Source organism: Nipponia nippon, unplaced genomic scaffold (genome assembly GCF_047370975.1).
Source record: "Nipponia nippon isolate SJK-2023a ecotype South Korea unplaced genomic scaffold, ASM4737097v1 scaffold_5, whole genome shotgun sequence".
Taxonomy (NCBI): domain Eukaryota; kingdom Metazoa; phylum Chordata; class Aves; order Pelecaniformes; family Threskiornithidae; genus Nipponia; species Nipponia nippon.
In genome coordinates, this window is record NW_028262369.1 from 23,181,270 (window position 1) to 23,200,683 (window position 19,414).

The 19,414-nt window shown below is 38.8% G+C and overlaps 2 protein-coding genes across 12 annotated transcripts in view; one reads left to right on the forward strand and one right to left on the reverse strand.

The window, feature by feature from the left end:
* The window catches only part of EFCAB7 (EF-hand calcium binding domain 7), a 30,269-nt gene extending 19,744 nt beyond the window's left edge, over positions 1-10,525 (reverse strand). The window contains exons 1-7 of one of the 6 annotated variants that reach the window (XM_087731031.1): positions 10,387-10,525; positions 10,030-10,116; positions 8,257-8,300; positions 7,491-7,678; positions 4,409-4,620; positions 1,553-1,639; positions 508-697 (exon numbers count right to left, since the gene is read on the reverse strand). In XM_087731031.1, coding sequence (XP_087587157.1) covers positions 508-697; positions 1,553-1,639; positions 4,409-4,620; positions 7,491-7,677 — 676 coding nt within the window. In that variant the 5' untranslated portion in view covers position 7,678; positions 8,257-8,300; positions 10,030-10,116; positions 10,387-10,525. Of the gene's footprint in view, positions 1-507; positions 698-1,552; positions 1,640-4,408; positions 4,621-7,490; positions 7,679-8,252; positions 8,301-9,977; positions 10,117-10,386 lie in introns of all 6 variants that reach the window. The other 5 variants (XM_087731028.1, XM_087731029.1, XM_087731032.1 and 2 more) reach the window with 5 other exon arrangements.
* Positions 10,526-10,536: 11 nt separating this feature from the next.
* The window catches only part of ITGB3BP (integrin subunit beta 3 binding protein), a 37,192-nt gene continuing 28,314 nt past the window's right edge, over positions 10,537-19,414 (forward strand). For 3 of the 6 annotated variants that reach the window (XM_087731035.1, XM_087731034.1, XM_087731036.1), the window contains exons 1-2: positions 10,537-10,663; positions 14,737-14,779. In XM_087731035.1, the coding sequence (XP_087587161.1) occupies positions 10,659-10,663; positions 14,737-14,779 (48 nt within the window). In that variant the 5' untranslated portion in view covers positions 10,537-10,658. Of the gene's footprint in view, positions 10,664-11,365; positions 11,421-14,736; positions 14,780-16,710; positions 16,803-19,414 lie in introns of those variants that run through there. The other 3 variants (XM_087731038.1, XM_087731039.1, XM_087731037.1) reach the window with 3 other exon arrangements.

Here is a 19,414-nt window from a genome sequence, read left to right on the forward strand (position 1 = left end):
AGAAGGAAGGGGGGAAGTTCGGAGTTATGGCATTTTGTCTTCCCAAGTAACCGTTATGTGTGACGGAGCCCTGCTTTCCTGGAGATGGCTGAACACCTGCCTGCTGATGGGAAGTAGTGAATGAATTCCTTGTTTTGCTTTGCTTGCATGTGCGGCTTTTGCTTTACCTATTAAACTGTCCTTATCTCAACCCACGAGTCTTCTCACTTTTACTCTTCCGATTCTCTCCTCCATCCCACTGTGTGGGGGAGTGAGTGAGCGGCAGGGTGGGGCTTAGTTGCTGGCTGGGGTTAAACCACGACAGAGCTTCAGATCATAGATGCAGCAAAAGTCCGTTTGAACACGGGAGTCAGATAAGCTCCTGAGACATGAATGCGATTGCCACAGTAGAAATGAGTCAATAACATCCTCACTAACCTGAGAAAAATTGAAGAAATACTCAACTGTTCATTGACCCAGAGCATGATCTCCAACAGAATGAAAACTCCCAATATGAAATATAAATACCTTTTGTTGATGCTAGTTTGTGATCAGTTTTCCTTGAGAGTCTTGGTGATGGTTTTGACACTGCGATCCCTTCAGAGGAAGTTTCAGCTTGACTTCCAAACTGCTGTTGCCTCAATCGACTATCAACTTCCAGTTTCTCCCGTGCAGTCTTGCAGCACTGCTCACTGGTTGCCATGTATAAGTCACAAAACTTTATATAAAGAAAAGTAATCTGCTAAGTGAAACATTCTTTCTCACAGTTTTAAGGATTAAAATGTAACATTAGTAAGGAAAGGACAGGTCAATAGATGTAATGCATTTTCTCTTAAAGCACAATATTAATTTTCATTTTCATGAATCAGAGCGACCACTTAAGTGACACAGTAAAATGGACCCATGATTCAACAAGGAGGTCCAAATATTGAATAAAAATTTAAGTGCGGCTTTCAACCCAAGAGGTGATATATATTCTTTCTAGATACTTGAATACTGATTTTTTTTTTTAACATATGATTCTTAATAGGGGGTTGTTTTTCTCCTATGAAACTATATTTATGTACAAATCTTTGTGGATTGCATATTCAGTTCAAAACTTAGTCATTGCTTACAGATGATGTCAAAAAAAACTGATAAGATGTTGCATCTTGAAAATGAGATGTTCGACATATGCAATAATGTCCCCCACACAAGAAATCAGGAAATGTCACAGACATAGCAACTCTCACTGATTAGCTAAGTTTGCTGTTAATTGTCATCTTTATTCTGCCATTCCTTTAACTCTTACCTTCACCCATACTGTTAGGCTTCATGTTTACTACTAGGCTCTGCCTAATACATTAAGTTCACTTGCAGCAAGTGACCTTTTCAAGGATAATAACCAGATAAAGTGAGTGAAACAGAAATATATACCAGCCCACGTTCCAGTAGGCAGCTGGCGGGGCCTAGGGTAAGGTCATCAATAGACCAACATGTGGAGGTGGTATGTATTGTGTTTGATAATGCCAATCCTGTCAATAACGTCAAGCCAGTAACACAAGAACAAATAATATCGCTCTGTTTGCCATACCTTGTTGTAGTCAAGTTTGCCACTGCAGTTAAAATCAACTTGTTTAGCAATGGTACTCACTTCATCCCGAGTCATTTTTTCGCCTCTCTGCAATAAAAAAACAACTCAGTTTAGGTTCCTAATCAAGAATGCTGTTCACCTACAGTGCACATTTACTAAAAACACAAAGACAGAGTCTTTTAATATCCTTTCCAGGAATCTTATCTCGCAATAGATTTAAATGGATTTCGATTTGAATCAACAAAATAGAGGTCAACGTCATAACAAATTATGTCCTTACAATGCTACTAAATACTGAACAGATGAATTGCATCAGTTTATGCAATTTTGTAATGTCCTCTGGAAACCTACCATGAATGACACATCAATTATGGAAGAAAATCTTCCATAAACTGGGGAATCCCAGCTCTCGGTCATTCTTACTTATATTGTAGCATGCTAACAACAAAGAGCAAAGTGAAACTAACCGTTATGAAGTTATTTATTTGAGCTATGCTATTATACCAGTCTACACCTGTAATTTAGTTCACTAGAAGGGTTATTCCAGGTATGAATTTGCCTTGCACCTATCTCTACTTGGAATCATTAGTGTGAAGCCAAAGCAGTTTCTCTCCTTTTAGAACCACGTCTGAACTTGCATGTCAGGATACCATCTCGAGTGCCCCACTTGCAATGTGGACACAAGGTACATCTCTCAGGAAGAAAGCATGTCTTCCACAAGGTCCCCCAGCGATTTCCTCTACACAGTTTCACAGGGCTGTTCGCAATGACAGAGCAACATACGATTGCTGTACAGAAATCTACTTCACACCACTTTTCAGCTACAGATGCATAGGGTAAACTTGGGACTGAAAACTAATGTGAACTTCATTATTGGTAAACATGTGATGTGGACATATGGTCCCGGAGCCATAGTGGATTGCAATGAACCAAATCCTGATCCTCCCCTCTTAGAACAGCACCAGTTGCTACTGCAAGCACACCTAGTAAATTCTTCAGTCTTGGTCTATATGAAGCAATGCCCTGACTTTATGTTACAATACAGAGTTTATAGCTCTTCATGGCATAACTACAGTAGGATTCAATATTTGTTACTTCTATCTTTCATTATATAAAGAACATTTCTTTACCATTGCAACTATATCTTTTTGTTCATAGAATCATAGAATGCTTTGGGATGGAAGGGACCTTTAAAGGCCATCTAGTCCATCCCCCCTGCCACTGGAAGGGACATCTACAACTAGGTCAGGTTGCTCAGAGCCCCATCCAGCCTGTCCTTGAATGTTTCCAAGGATGGGGCATCCACCACCTCTCTGGGCAACCTGTTCCAGTGTTTCACTACCCTCATTGTAAAAAAATGTCTTCCTTATATCCAGTCTGAATCTACCCTCTTTTAGTTTAAAACCATTACCCCTTGTCTTATCGCTACTGTCCCTGCTAAAAAGTCTGTCCCCAGACATTCATGCAGAATGAGGACTGAAGGTTCTGCCACAGTGTTTGAAGTAAACAAATAATTTTGTTTTATTGGGTCAACCACAACAAATGTATGTAAATTGTTTGTTCCTCCTGACCCAGTTTGCTCTCCTCTACATTTCCTTAAAATTGTTTTATTCTCACTTTTGAGAACTCTACTAGAATTCTGCTAGTAGTCCATTTTTAATTGTTACGGCTCCCTGGTGTTTGTCCTGTTCAAGATGATTGGCTTTTACAATGAAGGGGGTCTTTTTGGCTGTACAGAGCAAAAAACCTGACAGAACAGAGAAAGAAAATCATTGTAATCATCTGTGATGTACATCTATGTAGTTTAAAGTCAAAGCATCAGCTCTGCACCAACTTGAAAGACTGTTCTGTTTCAGGGGTTTTGTTTGCTTGCGTTGCAGATCCTCAGAGGACCTAGATTTTAATCTTGTCAACACTCATCATTCTAACATACTCTTGCTAATGTTTTCTTTAAAATTCCATCTCCTACAATCTCATCATAAAAATCTCAGCTGCTATTTTAAAAAAATTCTTTTTTATCTTTTCAGATTATACAATGAAACCTAAAAATACGGTGGCAGTTCAGCAGCTAAATAAGAAGTTCCGAATATTTTTTAATGCCATTATTTTAAGCCATATTAATCACATGTACAGGTAAGCCTTATGATATTTGCATGCTTTGGGTTGACAATGCATAATCTCTAACCAAAGTATTGACTTATCCTAGCATAGTTTACTTTAAGACCCCAATGAACTAACTATATGATCCAGTGAAGTCATTGGCATGACAGAACATCATAGCTGTGATAAAACTAAAGCACTGACCTTAATATTTTATGTATAACATAAAAATATTATTTTTTAGCCTTGTATCTGAACATACATAGACAACAACTTGTGAGGGGAGAACAGCAAAGGTATGTCATTCTCTCGGTAAAAGTTCATAACCTCAAAGGGCTGCAGAGGGGATCTGTAGAGAACAGCGGGATTTGCGCTAACTGAACCAAGGGAGAGACGTGTGCTTCCCTTTCTGTTGCTCCACTGCAGTATAGACAGGGTTTCAACAAAGCATTCTGTGAAAATACAAAAAATATTTTTTCTGCCAGCTTCCACCTTCAAGGCACAATTGCTGAAAGGGACAGACAGGTTATCAACTGCAAGACTGTAAGGGGAAAAAATGGAAGAAAGAGCAGATAACCAAAGAAAAACAGACATAAAATTGAGAAAAAAAAAAGAAAAAGAAAAAAAAGAAAAAAGAATCAGTTATTGATTCTTTTGATCAGGAATATGTGTTTACACATTCTGTATAGTTTTACCATCTAACTTCCAAAATCTCTATTAAGGGTTAAAGATGGATAAGTTTCTACTGATACTTACCGTTGTAAGAATTTTATAAAGTTCATCATGTGAAATATATCCAGTGTTATCTCTGTCTATTTTTCCAAATGCTTCGAGCAGTTCAGGTTTTGTAGCTGGTTTTTCTTTTTTTAAAATAGTACAAAAATCATCAAAATTCAGTGTAGTTGTTTGTGAAGTCCAATATTTATTAACTGTCTTCTGAGATGGATTTCTTCCAGCCTGTTGAAGTACTGAACAATAAAACACAATATTAACTATATATTCCAGCTGTCAGTAAAGGAGTTTTCTCAAAACATCCTTTACTCACTTTCCATGTTCAGACCTTTTTTTAAGCCCAATCAATCCAAGGGAAAAGCAGGTCTGAAGGACAGTTTTGCTTATAGTCTCAATCCTGTACTCTACTGATACAGACTGACTGTGACCTTCCCCGGCCTTGAATTCTGTGGTTTGTACCAGAGAGGTTCAAGCAGCCCCAGGGGCAGATGAGCTCATTTGCATATTCTTTTGAAAGGAGTCATGAAACAGGCAGTGCCTAGCATCCTAGATCATCCCTCACGAACTATGATCCAGCACAGAGATGACATATGCCGCGCTGCTAAGAATCACACCCGCTTTCTTCTACAGAAAAAGGAAGAAACCAGAGAGCAGTCTGTGACTTTTTGTAACACAACAGTATCACAGGAAATATTTTGCTTACAGCTTCCACTTACTCATGTGCACTGTTCTAATAAACTCAATGGGATGTCTCCCTTAAATAAAGTTAACAGGCTCAAATCATTAATTAAGCAAAATATCCATGAATTCAAAGACAGTTTCCTCAAGTGACAAGTGCAAAATTCAGCCCAGTGTCTGTATCCCCTGCCTTAATATCAAGGACCTATTATTTGTAAGCTTGCACATTATTAGATCAGATTTCTACTGAGATCCACATAAGCCTCCATTTACTTTGCAAAGAACTGAGATCTAGTGTAGGATTTATGTTGAAGAATCTTTTATGTCACCTCTATACATTTGAACTTATCAATTCAAATTATGCAGCATGAATTTCAAATGTAAAGGAAATATGATACCAACAGACATACATTGCTAAGGCCAACAGCAACTAGTCCCACCTACACCTGGCATTCTTCAAAATTTGCCAGATCTAGTTAGCCTCTTAAAAGCCTTTACTGAAAACATCCTTTCATCAGTTTCCAGTGTGAAGAAGGCATTATGTTAAAATGAAATTAAATTCTAATGCAGTCTATCTGAAACCGGAGACATGCTTTTATATCCTCCCATACAATCAAGTTTTTTAGGGAAACGCAAAAGATCCTTCATCTTTACCTAGGCTGGCAGTTTGATTTTTAGCCAGCTGACCAAGTCTATACTGGCTGACAGCAGTTCAGTAGCATCTGTGAAATGAGGTGGTGGCATCGTTACAATTCTCAGTAGGCAACTGTGTCACCATAAAAACAAACAAACAAAATCAGACACCTTTGTTGCTAATCTCTGATTGAATGCCAAGGACTAAATAAAGATTTCTGCCCTGTCACCTCTACAAGTGGAGTCAAAAGAATACAGCAAAGCTTATATCCTTATCCATGCAACGCTTGGGCACATAGCAATTGTTTAAGGATTTCAACGTCAAGGTCAGCCAAGGAAGGGCAGTTACTCTGTGTATTTGTTTACATGGATAGCCGAGTTCCCTGGAATGTCAATATAGCACAGTATTCACTTACATTTAACAGAGTATCCTTCAAATATTCGACAATTCTGTATTTTTATATATCCTGGGAGATCAGCACTTGCCATACCCTACATGCCTCCCAAGTTTGTATTTTGAAAGTTCAATTAGACTGCACCTTTTATTTCTACTTCTTTTCAGAGCGATTCTGCTAAATACCTTAAGTAATATTACACCGCAGGAAATGAAGCTACTATCTGTGAGTAAGTAAAACTCCTACAAATAAAATTTCGCAGGGCCAATCTCTAAGTGAATATTTCGTAGTTTAGAATATTAGCCAAACATGTGTAGCAAGAGATGCTCAAACACTGGCACCACTCATTTGATAAATGCCAGAATTTACTTAAGATACAACATAAGTCTACAATAACTCTCAATGCTTACAAATTTTAAGAGAAGTTCTTAAGTATCTCTGAAAAGACTGACAGCCTGAGCAACTAATTGCCCTTTCTGAGTTGACCTTGAAACCAAAATGCCCAAACACTTGCTGTGTAGCAAAGTGGCATATGGATAGAGATGAAAGCCAAAGCATATATAAAAGAGATGACATTTGTTCACACCACTCCTATCTTAAAATCCAGATTATCCAAAACTATCATTAGGATATTATAAAGGCACTTTTATTACAGCTGAGAAAGCCTGGACAACACTAAGTCACATGCTGAAAGAATGTGCTTGCTAATGGGTAGAATTTCATGTACTGGTGTAGGGAAAGAAGCTACAAACAATCACTGCAACAGAGAAGTACGCTCAGCTTTTATAGTGGTGGTTTCCATGTGGAGACCTCACGTATTTTAGGCACAGGCAACGCAGCCATGAGTGAGAAATATTTCCTCACGTATGCAAAAAAGGGATAGGGAAAAATTTATTGCAGAAATGTCACAATCAAAAAGCAGTACCTAGGCCCACCTCAAGTAAGCAACAACGCTACCATCAAATTTGGTGGTGTTAAACAACTCACTTAGGTCCCCTGTAAGCTGTCAGCTAGTATTGACTTCTGCCCGTTCCTGCTGGTGATTTACAGATGAAAAGCTCTGTATACTATTCCCACTTCCACGAGTCATCCACCACCTAGCAACAAAGATTAAGGATTTGAGGAAAATTAAAAACTTTGAGGAATGGTAGTTTCTATAAGCTTTGAAAAATCACTATGTGACATATTTTATAAGAGGTAAATGATGAAAATGTCTTCAAAGATACAGCCACCAACACTTGAAATCTGAACCCTATCTAAAACTACTGTAAATTCCTTAAAACAGTTACTGAGTTTATGCATTGGGATACTCTCACTACTGAACTGCTGACTGCTGTTTGTAAACTACCTACTGTAATCATCACACACAATAGTTATGGGGAAAAATATCTAATCATTACCTAAACTGAGTTGTTCTTTTGATTTAATATTTTCTAAACTGCTTTTTAAAACAGTTAGATAAGCTGCTCGGCAGTTCATGTAAAAGATTGCTTCTTCGGCATGCTGGGACTTCTTTGCTTGGGAACTTTCTGAGTGTGTGACTGTCTGACTGGAGAGGGATGCGTTATTCTCAGGACTGCTGGCCATTCTGTGAAGAATAAAATCACAGTTAGAATTTGTTGCTGTCTTGTCTGTTTAATAACGCCTCCGCTTTGTCCTCTGAAACACAGACTAGCACAAATTATCCTAACATCTAGGTCATAGGTTCTCCATTCTCTAAATCTGAGATGAGAATACTTATCTATGCTTGTAGGTAAGCACCATGAGATCCACAATCAAAAATAGCTTGAGCTCTACTTATTCACAATTTACTCTTAATTGGCAGTAATAAGGTTCATTTTATTGTATTTTATTTTAATTTCAGACACGTGATATCACAATGATTATATAGTCATGTTATTTGAAAGCATAAAAACAAATTTTCAAGTTATCTGTGATACAAACCATTGCTATCCATGTTTAGAAATAAAACCACTAGAACTTGTCCTTACAACATATTTCCACCAGAATTTCTACTCTTGCCACATTAGCTAAATTCTCCTAATAACAGAAACAATGGGAGAATTTGTACAGAAGCACACTTGTTGGCTCTGATGACTTTACTACCACTGTCTATGCCTAGCGTGATTTGTCACAATGGTAAATTAATGAACATACCATACCTACCACTGTTTTGCTCCCAGTGCCACTCTCCTCGTTGCTACAGTTCACTAGCAGTAACAAAGGTGGAGTGTTTTTAGGAAAAAAAAAAAAAATGCCAATTTAAACATGGCCACAGGTGTGAGAGGCACAGAATTATTTAAAATACTTTTCCACCAAACAACAATAACAAAGTAAATATTATTGAGAATGGATGCAGCGCTTATCTCATTGGAGAGCTCTGTAGCTGCATGATCACGACTGACTCATCGTATGTCAGATTCTCTGTGCTATTTCTCAGTGTTAACAGCAGAGTAAAAGCCCCCTTTGTCCTCCAGTGAAAACTACATGTGAGCATGTTTATATTGAACTGCATATTTGTTCAGATTTCCTCCCTCACTCAAAAGCTGACTTTCATATTTCCAAGACTGATTTAGCTGGAAAACTGGGTAACTTTACACAGCTTCAGCAGAGACACTGTGTAATGTTGTAAATACCATATAACATTCAGTGTTAAAAAAGTGATATAATAGTTATTAAATTGATTACATGCTTTCTTCTGGTGCCAGCCCATACCAGAATGGGCCTTTGTTTTCTGCTTTTACAGTTATAACTCAATAAAACATATGGTTAATAGTAAAGTTGGTCAAAATTGTAACCCTTAATCCTTCAAGTATGTGAAATTAAGCACACAATTCTACTTTTAAGAGGTATCTAAATATAATTAATAGAAATAAATAAGTCTGACTTTGCATAACTTAGGCCTTTTAAGTACAAAAAGATTACCCATATAATTGTAAATGAATGGAAAAAAAGTATGAAATGCATTTTTTATAAATTATTAAAACAATTCGAAGCAGTAACTAATACTGTTTGCTTACCAATGGCCAGTAAACTTTAACAGCAGCTTTCTGCTTTTACCAAGGGTGATTAAGGTTTTTAGAAGGCCACCACAGAGGGACACTAAATCGTGTTGTACTGTTGGTCTAACAGCCTCCCATATTATTTTACCCAATGTTGACTTCAGAAAACATATTCCAGTATAATAAATTGTATATCTCAAGTTCAGCAACAAGACAACGACATCATAGGGTCCCCTTCAGGACTCATTGGATTTTTACTCAGGAGGCCTAAATCACTCGCACCTTGTTGAGTTATATAGGTCTTTTACACTTGGGAAAGAAAGATAATAATCGCTTATCATGGATGAAGTACCCTATTTATAATACACAGACCGCCTGCCTGACACTTTAATATTACACTGGCATTAGAAGGACCCCATAGGGACACTGTGATACAGTCTGGTTACTGCAAACGGGTGTCACTATAATTAAGCACCAGTGTTACATACACAAAACGGAAGTGGGCTAAAGTCAAGGAGGAAAAGAAGAATAAATGTTAATTTTCCAGTAACTAGTTTATAAAATGTGAACTCTCGTTTATACTCCTTAGACTTCCTATTACCAAGATATTTCTTACATGGGCCACAGTTCTGCCAAGAAGTGCTGCCAATACATTGCTCAGAAATCCAGTGGGCAATAGCTTAGTGACAGCACTGCCAGCAGCCCCATGGCTTAGGTTGTTAAATTTTTACTGGACAAATGATACTTTAGACAAAACTACACGGAGGGGAGCAACCTGGCCTCGGCTGAAGTGGGAGGACGACACAGCCTAACTATTACTTTCAATCTTAGTTGCTATGTTTCTAACAAATAAAAATTGTCTTCCAACCAGGAGTTAAGTCCTACCCTTCTTGGCAATGCTGACCTTTCCTGCCGCGGGTCCGAGGCCGAGGCTCACCTCCATCCACAGCAAACGGACACGGGAGGGAAGCTTCGCACTGCCGCTTCTTAACCTTCCAAGCCCCAGCGCCCAGGCCTCGCTCACCTGGAATGAGGAAACTCTTTTACCATATTAATCTCATCACCTCCCTCTCCGGTGGGCGGAGGGGTCTTCTTGGGCAAAATTTACCATACACAAAGAGACATTACAGTTCCCTCCCCCCAGCCCGTCAGATGGGAACCAACTCTCCCGCCCGCACATCAGAGACCCTCCGCCCTGCCCTGCCCGGCCCGGCCCGGCCGGGCCTCCCCCGCAGCCCAGAGGGGCCGGGCTTGGCCACACATCACCTCCCGCCCAAGCTGGCCTCGCACAAACCTTCTCGGGGGGGGGCCGCCACCGGCCCGGCTCCTACCCTTGCACAGCACCGAGCGCGAAGGCAGAGGGGCCCGACGAACCGGTCCCCGCCGCGCAGCCTGACGGGCGCAGGCTCCCCCGGCCCGGCCCGCCGCCTTCGCCGCCCTCGGCCCGCCCTGCCGGGGCCGCGTCCCGCCCTCTCAGCGCCGTTTCCAGCCGGCGGTGTTTGGCCGGTGCACGACGGCGGCGGCGGGAGATCTGCAAGGGCGGCGGGAGCGGCTCCCAGCCCCGCGATGTCGTAGGTATCGGGCACGGGCGGTGGAGCGGGTAAGCTGGGCTCTAGGCGCCGCTCTCCGCCTCGTCCCCGCTGGTCGCCGCGCCTCTCCGCAGCCGGGCGGCCCCTGAGGGCGCGCCGGGCGGCGGTGGAGCGGGGCGGGCGGCCGCTGGAGCGAGGGCCCGTGTGGGACGCTGCGAGGCGGCGCGCTTCTCCCCGGCGGCCTGCGGGCTTCCTACACGGCGGCGAGCTTGTTCCCTGAGGAGAAATGGGCTCCTCGGGTTATCCCGGAGAGGGGAGGAGCACGCCGCTGCGTGGGGAAGGGCGGGTTTTGTTTCTAGCTCTGTCTTCCAGTTGTGGGATGGGACCGGGAAACATTTAAGATGGTGGCTTCTTGGGGCAGAGCCTTATCCGGACGGAGTTTGGGTGTGTGATGCTCTCTGGCATGGGTAGTACCTTCTGTATGTTACATGTATGTTTTCGGCTTCCCCAGGTTTAGAAGGGGGAGTTTGTTTATCTCCGCACGCCCCGTGGATTGAGGCTGTGTGGTAGCGGGCGGAAGAGTGACAGGAGCCGGGTCACGGATGGGTTGTGCTGAGTTTGACACCTGGGTTTTGTGCTGCAGGCGGCTGTGGGAAGGTATCGCAGGCCTGCGGCGATAAGGGCACGACACGTTCCCTGTCCGTTTTCCATCAGGCTGTCTCTCTTTGTATTGTCTCCAGTGGGAATAAATCCTGTTTGTCTCTCTCCTGTTCTTTGCACTTTATCAAGCGATAGTCATGTAAGTCTGATGCTGTTCTTGTGTATCTTTGCTAATCGTGGGCTTCTGAAGAACAATAAAGAAAATGTGTAGGATGTTGCTAACTTCAACAGCAGTAAGGTGAGGCCATAAGGCTTATGTTACCTATATACAGGCTTGAGATATTGTCCCAGTTTACAGCTCCTTATGCAATTTCAAAGATAACTTATGTTAGAGCAAACATAGGTTCCAATTTCTGCCAGTCTTTCTCCTAACCACTGGAAGTTGAAGTAATCATGCCAGACAGTAGTAATACAAAGGAAACATCAATACACAAGCTTTGACTTTTTTTTTGGTGTTTAAGTCTGTTTCTCACTGGTTGCACACTGAGTTTAACTACCATGTAAGCTGAACATAGAAAATGATCACGTATTCTTTCTGCTTTTCCAATTAATGAGATGTTTTTGCTGGCAGGTTTTGAAGATGAAGCAATATGTAAATAGCATAGAGGTGTTTTCTTTTTTCCCCAGTGAAAGGAGAAACTTAAGAGGAAGCTAACTGAAATGGCCTCAAAATACAGTACAATACTCTGTAGGGTATTTTTAAAGAAACAATATAATTAAGTCCCCGATTCTGTCTGTTCTTTTTTGTGCATTAAATCTATACGTGACTGCTACCATTGCATTCATTCATAAATGAATTGTGAAGGAGAGAAAGTTAAGTGTATGTGGAATTAAAAACAATATTAAAAATCCATTTCTTTATAGAAAGTTAAATTGCATACCTGGACTCTCACTGTTAAGCAGTTCCTCTTATAAGTGGTTTCATCAAAGCACTATTTAAGTGAGTAAAGGTCTCCCGATATTAGCAAGGAACTGACAATATGACCTGGAATGATAGATGAACAATATGCTATAGAAGTAATATGTAGTTCTTTAACTTGATAAATATTATGGGCAAAATAATCATTGCAGGTTGTACAGCTAGCTATAAACATATGCCGTCATACTTTGCATACTTAAGAAAATAAATTAAGCCTTGTCAGGGAATTTTGAACAAATTCAAGGATAGGAAACTCAGGTAAGTAAGTTGTTGTGTACTGTCATCACATATGCCTCATCTTTCTGTCTTCTTTTCTTGTTCACACTCTGACATTTGATTCTACACCATAGCCACAGCAAGGCTTTTCCAGCCATATAAAAAAGATAAACTGAACTAAAGCTGGTGCTCTTCCTCCATGGTGTTTCCTAAAATACTTTAGGAATTTTGTTTGCACCTAGATATACATATTGGGTTTTTTCCACGTTCATCATTTGAAAGATCTGAGAGAAGACATTTTGGCCAACTGGGTTTTCATGTTAGATATCTGGATGAATTTTGTTTCAGTGGTCCTAGCCAGGGACTGTGTGTAGGCTAAGAGCACAAATTTTAACTCATTTTGAGATTTACCTTCTCACATTATGGCATCAGAAAGACAATCATTAAAAACAAGCCCACAAGCAAACCAGGCTGCTGGGTAGGATGGTTTGGGAAAAGCGAGGCAAAGTTGACCTGAAGCCAAAATTATATCCATGCAGCTCCTTCCAACGTTGAAGCACTTGCCTGGAATGAGGCTGCCTCTTCGCCGCCATAGCTCAGGGTGTTTGCAGGGGTTTTGCAGGCCAGCAGGGAGAGATTTGGGCTGTCTGCAACTCTATTGCTGTACACAGTACTTGACAGACTTTAAAGAACGTAGTCTTGACCAGTCCACAACTTTCTCTCTGAGAAATTTTCTAAATGTTTATAATTTAGTGGGATTTTCATGTAGTTTCTCATTTATCTTCATCCTACAGCTATGTTGAGTCCAGATTCTGCTTTGCTTTGGCTTCCAGCTTCTTTTGAAGTCCATCATAAAAACTTCCATCATAACATGCCTTAGTATAACATGCAAATGCATTGGCCCCTAGAGCATCCTTTCAGAGTAGATGTATTAATAAATATGTTTCTCTGCTGCCACTGGGGTGGAAGATGAAATGGAGTCTGCATTCCTTAAGCAATATGGGTTTCTATTTAAAAAAGAAATACATTGTAAAGAATTCCATCAAACTGTTACAGCTTTGACTGCCCTTTGGCAAGAAGTTCACACGCTTTCTTAATTTAAATGTTACCTGTTTACTTGGCTTTTTTAAGATAGAATACTTCTCTTGCCCTTTTTGTAATAGAGGTGGTTGTAAAACAGTATTCATATAAGACTGTTGCCTGAGTTATGTTTCAAAGATGTGTTTTCATTCTATTTTTCCAATACTTTTAATTTACAGTTTTGGAGTAGTAACATGAATTTAAAAAGGATATGTTTGGAATGAAGTCATCTTAATTCCTTACAAGTCAAAACACTCTTTTCCAAGATGAAAACTGTGAACTAAGTTCTTGAAATATGACATATTTTCTAAATCTTGTTTAATTTGATATAATATATATGTTTCTTGGGGGCTGTTCTTATAAAGATTTTAATTTTTTTTCCTCATTGTTCTATATAATGCTTTAAACTATTGTTAAGATTTAGGAATGTGCTTAAAAAGTTTCAGTTGTCTCTGGGAAAAATAGTCTTAATTTATGTTGACCTTTCTTTCCTTTGAGCATTTAGTCTGCATTCAATAAAATTTTGATGACTGCTCTTTAGAAGACAGCTGTACGATATAAAGTATTATAAATATTCAGCTTTCCTCTTCTAGCGTTGCCATTAACAGCTGGGCATCCAGTTCAGCAGAGCAGATTTTGCAGTGAGAGCTTGGCACATTCCTGAATCAGTATAGTGAAGAAGACTAGAAAATAGTTTCTTATGGTTTGGGGACCTGTAAAGACATAGAGCATCTGTTCCCCAGTTAAGTCATAGTCTGGTAGCACTGAATCATGTTAAGAGCTAAAATGATGGGAAGAACTACTTTTTTCACCTTGGCTGTACCTGTGTTTTAAATGCCTAATACATTATTTCTACTAATGGCAAAATACTTTCAACCCTTACTCAGAAGGTATGTAAATGATAATGCTTTTGCATTTTTCATTGTTTGTAGTCTTTGACAAAGAGACAAATATACAGTGCGATTTCACTTCATTGTCTTGATTTTTATCTCTAGTATAAAATGGAGAATTGGATTTTCTTATGCAAACACTTTATCCTTCTAAACAAGCAACATTTTTGGTACACGGTATTTTAATCAGTTAATATATTTGCTTTGGATGACATTAGTTTTCTTGTGTAGTATAAAAAATGTGAAACACAAGGAAGGAAAATGTCTTTAAAATTACAGATTATAGACCTTACTAACAGAAATCTTTGTGTCTAGATGACCATAAAACTTGTCCATATTTTCCTTTGCAGAGTTAAGAGAGCATTAAAGTTGGACACTGTTAAAAAAGATAATGTAAGTATTTTTTGGTGTATGGAATCATCTGGGCTGTATACATATGTATGTGTGTATATATATCTATATGCACACATATATGTGCATATAAACATGATATTTCATTATAGCTGCATTTATATTGTTACAGATTGGATGTTGTCTAGAAAAATCTTAACAAGGCACAAAATTACTGCTGAAAATATTAGTATAAAATTTATTGTGTTCCATTTGTCATAGAACTGCCTGGCTTTAAGTAATGTACGTCTGCATGAATCACTTGAAAATAATGGAGAAATATGCATATTTTTATTGCCATCCGTATTTACCCAAGAGCTGAATGAGTTAAGATCCTTGGTGAAATCATTTATTAGAAATTAGCTCCATTGTCCTGGGTAATGGCAAATGTTCTGCCATGTAATTGTACATGTAACAATATGGAATTATGATAATGCTGTAAGCTGCATATTATAAACTGCAAAATTGAAATGAAAACATTAAAGGCATTTTCATGTCAAGGATATAATTACCTCCCTCAGCTAATCTGGCATAATGAAACAATAAAGTACTAACACTGCAATAAATTTCACCACAGTTATCACAATAAAAATAAAATTGTACTGTTGCTATTATTTTTTGTAAATGCAGCTATAGTATACTCCTAGTACCAGCATGTCATGACATATGTCAGTTTATTATCCACTCCTACCAACAGTGGGTGTTGCTGCAAACATCAATACAGAGGAGCTTGTGAGGATGGCAATGTTTAAAAGAAGGAAAATTTTGGAAAAGTATATAAAGAGAAATAGCTGGTCAGCAAATGAGCTCCCAATAAATCTCCACGTCTGTGTCATTTTGAAGAGATTTGTTTATATGCAGCACATATTTGGAGGTCTCACTGGTATTTAGCAAGATAGAAATTTGCAATTTTAAAAATTTTCTAGATACTTTTTTTTTAATTTAAACAAAGGTGGCAAAATACTGCAGTGGCACTAAAAAAAATCATTAGCAATTTAATTAGCAGCTTAGTGTACCATTACCCAACTTGTTCTGCTCAGAATGCAGCTGTGACTGTAATTTTGCATCTGTTTCTTGGGCTGTAACATTTTTGTAGATGAGTGGTCCAGCTGAAATTACATGGAATTCTTTTTCTGCCTTGAAGCTATTCCTTCTCTGCCCCCTCCACATAAGATAAAAGGAAAGAGTTACTTGATGGTTACCTGCATTCAGGTTCTTGTGCAGCAAAAAGCATGACAAAAGCCCATCGGAATGATAAAAACTTATACTGGAATCTCAGTAATGTAGATTTACACTATGATTTTTAGTTCACACGGTGCCTCTAACTGATGCCTGTCAAAGATTTAGTGTACCATAATTAAATAACATTATAGAAGGTAGGAAGGAATGTAAGGTAATAAACACACACAATTTTTTGCGAAGTATCTGTTTTAGCTCTGCCACATCCATTGCTGTTTCTACATTTTCTTCCCTGTTATTTGGGAGGACCTCATTCCACCTGCTGGTCAGACTACCCAAAGTATGCCTGAACTAACCAGATCAGAAATGAATATTTTTAGATTTTGTAATGTCAGTATGGTATCATAAAACTCTTCTTCCTGGAAGAGAAATTCTTACTGCCAAATAAATACTGTCCTTCTAAGTACTACAGTAACTTTTTCCAGGTAGCTGCTCAAAGGAGTCTTGGTTCATATCCAGAAATATGGTGGCTGAGGTGACTGCTGTTCAAGCAGGAAAAATATCCTGAAAGTGTAAGCAGATTGGACATTCTCCCTGTTACAAAAGAGTTTTGATGACATGTAAATGCCTAAAGTGGCATTGATACTTTACTGTAATTAATATTTCATTTAAAAATTATTTGAAACATTTCTTCAACCTGCTTGAATGTAGCAGAATATTAGTGACAACAGATTTTTTTTTTTAATAACGGATAGACTGCAAAAAGAGTGTAAACGGCTGATGTGAAATTAGAGTATTCAAGACTACAAGAAGACAGAGTAATTTCCAGGAGCTATAAGAAAGCTAGGTAAGTGGGCAGCAAGTCAAATCTTTTGAAATACTGTGTAAGTCATCTCACTGATGACCAATACTAACACTGTTAGGCACTAAATTAAGGGTAACCACTCAAGGCAGAGTAGGAGAAGAAAAACATCAAAACTGCAGCTTTGTGTAAAAGTGCAGTAAGATATACCGGAAATAGAATAGCAAGCAGCACTAGAAGTATAATGCCATTGCATAAATCAGTATTTTGTCTTCACCTGAATTTGAATTGAACGTACTGTTACTCTGTTTTAAAGTATAATTGCAGAAATTATACTTTGAACCTATATCTTACTGTGAAAGACAATGAGTGTGAACATAGGCTGTGGTACAAGTGGCACAAGAAATGCCTTCAAATGAAGGAGATTAAAAAATCAGGATGTTTTAATAGGAGTTCAGTAGTGAAGGGCAGGAAAGGGTATAAGAATACGCTGTATTCCTTTTAGAGGGGATGTTGAACATTCTTTATACTTTTATATAATCAAGAGGAATTTAATAATATTGTAGTGTGGAAAACTGAAAGCCAATAATGGAGACTTATCTTTTATACAACACGTTAACTTCTAGAACTCATCCTGAAATTTTGGTGAAGTCAAGAACGTAGTAGAAGCTGTAGTTCTTATCACACTCATTCATACACATAACGGGATTATGCATATCCGTGTAGGTGTGAAAAATAGGAGTATTGTGCTTCAGGACATTTAAATCAACTGCTAACCATCTGGAATTGAGAAGAAAACTTCTAAGGGTTACATAATTGTCCATTATACTTCTAGGTACAACTTGTATTCCTAGTTTTGTATTTATTGCCTCTGTAAACGTATACTTTTTAGAAGCAGTTTCCTTATAACACCTCAACAATTTAAGATTAAATATGTAAACGTTAATGTTTTCTATCATTAATTTACTCAGTAATGAAATGTAGCCTTTTCCCAGGTCCTGGATTCCTGCTGGATTGCAGAGGCTTTAAGTCACCTTTGTATATGTAGCTTTGTGATCTGATATGACTTCCATCCTGATATGACTTGTGGCTTTCACACGTTAGCTGGTGAACCTGATTATTGGCCTTAAAAAAAGGGCTTTTGTCACCTGTACACCCCCTTTAGACCTAAAATTGCTGTAGTTAAATTTTCCAGGGGATATTTCTGAGACCGTAAACCTCTGAGGTTCAGGCCTTCTCAGAGTTGTCTTTCCATTCTGTACCATGCTCCGGACTCTGACTGCCTTTGCTCTCAACTGTGTCCCCAGTAGATCCTTTTCCCAGAGCATGCAGGAGATTCCTGTGCTGAGGAATCCTTACTGGACTATGCCCTTTGTTTAATCTGGTTTAAAAAGGAGTAGCATGAGGGTCTTGTTTTGGCAAAACAGGACAACATATGACTAAGTATGAAAAGAGAATAAACGAGTTATTAATTTGAAATTGCAGTGGAAATGTCAATTACCAAAGTGCAAATATCAAGTTGTCTGGGTTTTTTTTCCCCCTGCCCCAACTTCGCATAAGCACTGTGCATTCTTTAATGAAAGGTTCTCACCTTGTATTTCATTCATGGTATTGAAACAGTGTAATATGCTTACCTATTATACTTTTTCTGACATTAATAAATGGAATAATAAATGGAACTTAAAGAGAATACAGAATAATCAGTACAATAAAGCTTACAATGAAGAAATACGGTATGAAATGAAGTGACTGTAATGAGTGACATGAAGACAAATGACATATTCAGTTTTACAGGCGGAATGAGGCTCAAGTTGGTAGAAAAGGCTGGTTGGTTTGGAAGTGGATGAGTTATTCCTTTGCTTGCTACAGTTGCAAAAATAGAGATAAATGAATTTGCTCCTCAAACTCAAAGCCCCAGGATTGTAACAAGTTAAAAAAATGAAGAAATCTCTTATTCTGTTTTTCTGTGGTCTTTGCTTTGATGATACTATGTTTCCAAGAGAAAAAAAAAAAAAAATCACTAACCCATAGAAAAAAGTGTCTGTTTCACTGCATTTTGGCAGCCCTTCTTTAACCCCTTGGAAAAAATTTTGAGAAGGGCTGGAAAAAGTGGTTTTGCACAAAATGTCCCTTTATTCTTTGCATGACAGATGTTAATACAGTGAAATCAGTTGTGCGCTACTTGCATTCTCTTTGGAGGTGGCTGGTCGTGTTTGGAAGCAGCAGTGTACATGCCTACTGACTTTATCTCCTTGAAATGAAAAGTAGGCAAAAATGGGACAGCTGTTCTGAAGCCGTGTTTTCCAGCTTGCTATATGGTGTACTTTCCAGCTCTTTTGTTTAATTATTGGATCGGCTGGATAAGTAACAGTGAAGTACTGTAGGTCTGGTAGTCCGCATATGGCTTAATACTTCCAATTCAGCTCCCTGGAAAATCCTTTAGCCCCTTGACCAGTGGTTTCTAGGAGTGTAAGATGACACTAAGATGCTGATGATGCCAATGGAGTCTTCTTCAAGTGCTACCTATGTTCTATTTCTGTATATGTCTCCTTTTTGACAGAGTCATTGATGGTGTTATTTAAAGCTGCTAAACTTCTTAGTTGGAATCAAGTTGTTACTAGAGTGGAAGCCCTTTATGTGCAAACAAAGAGTGGGTT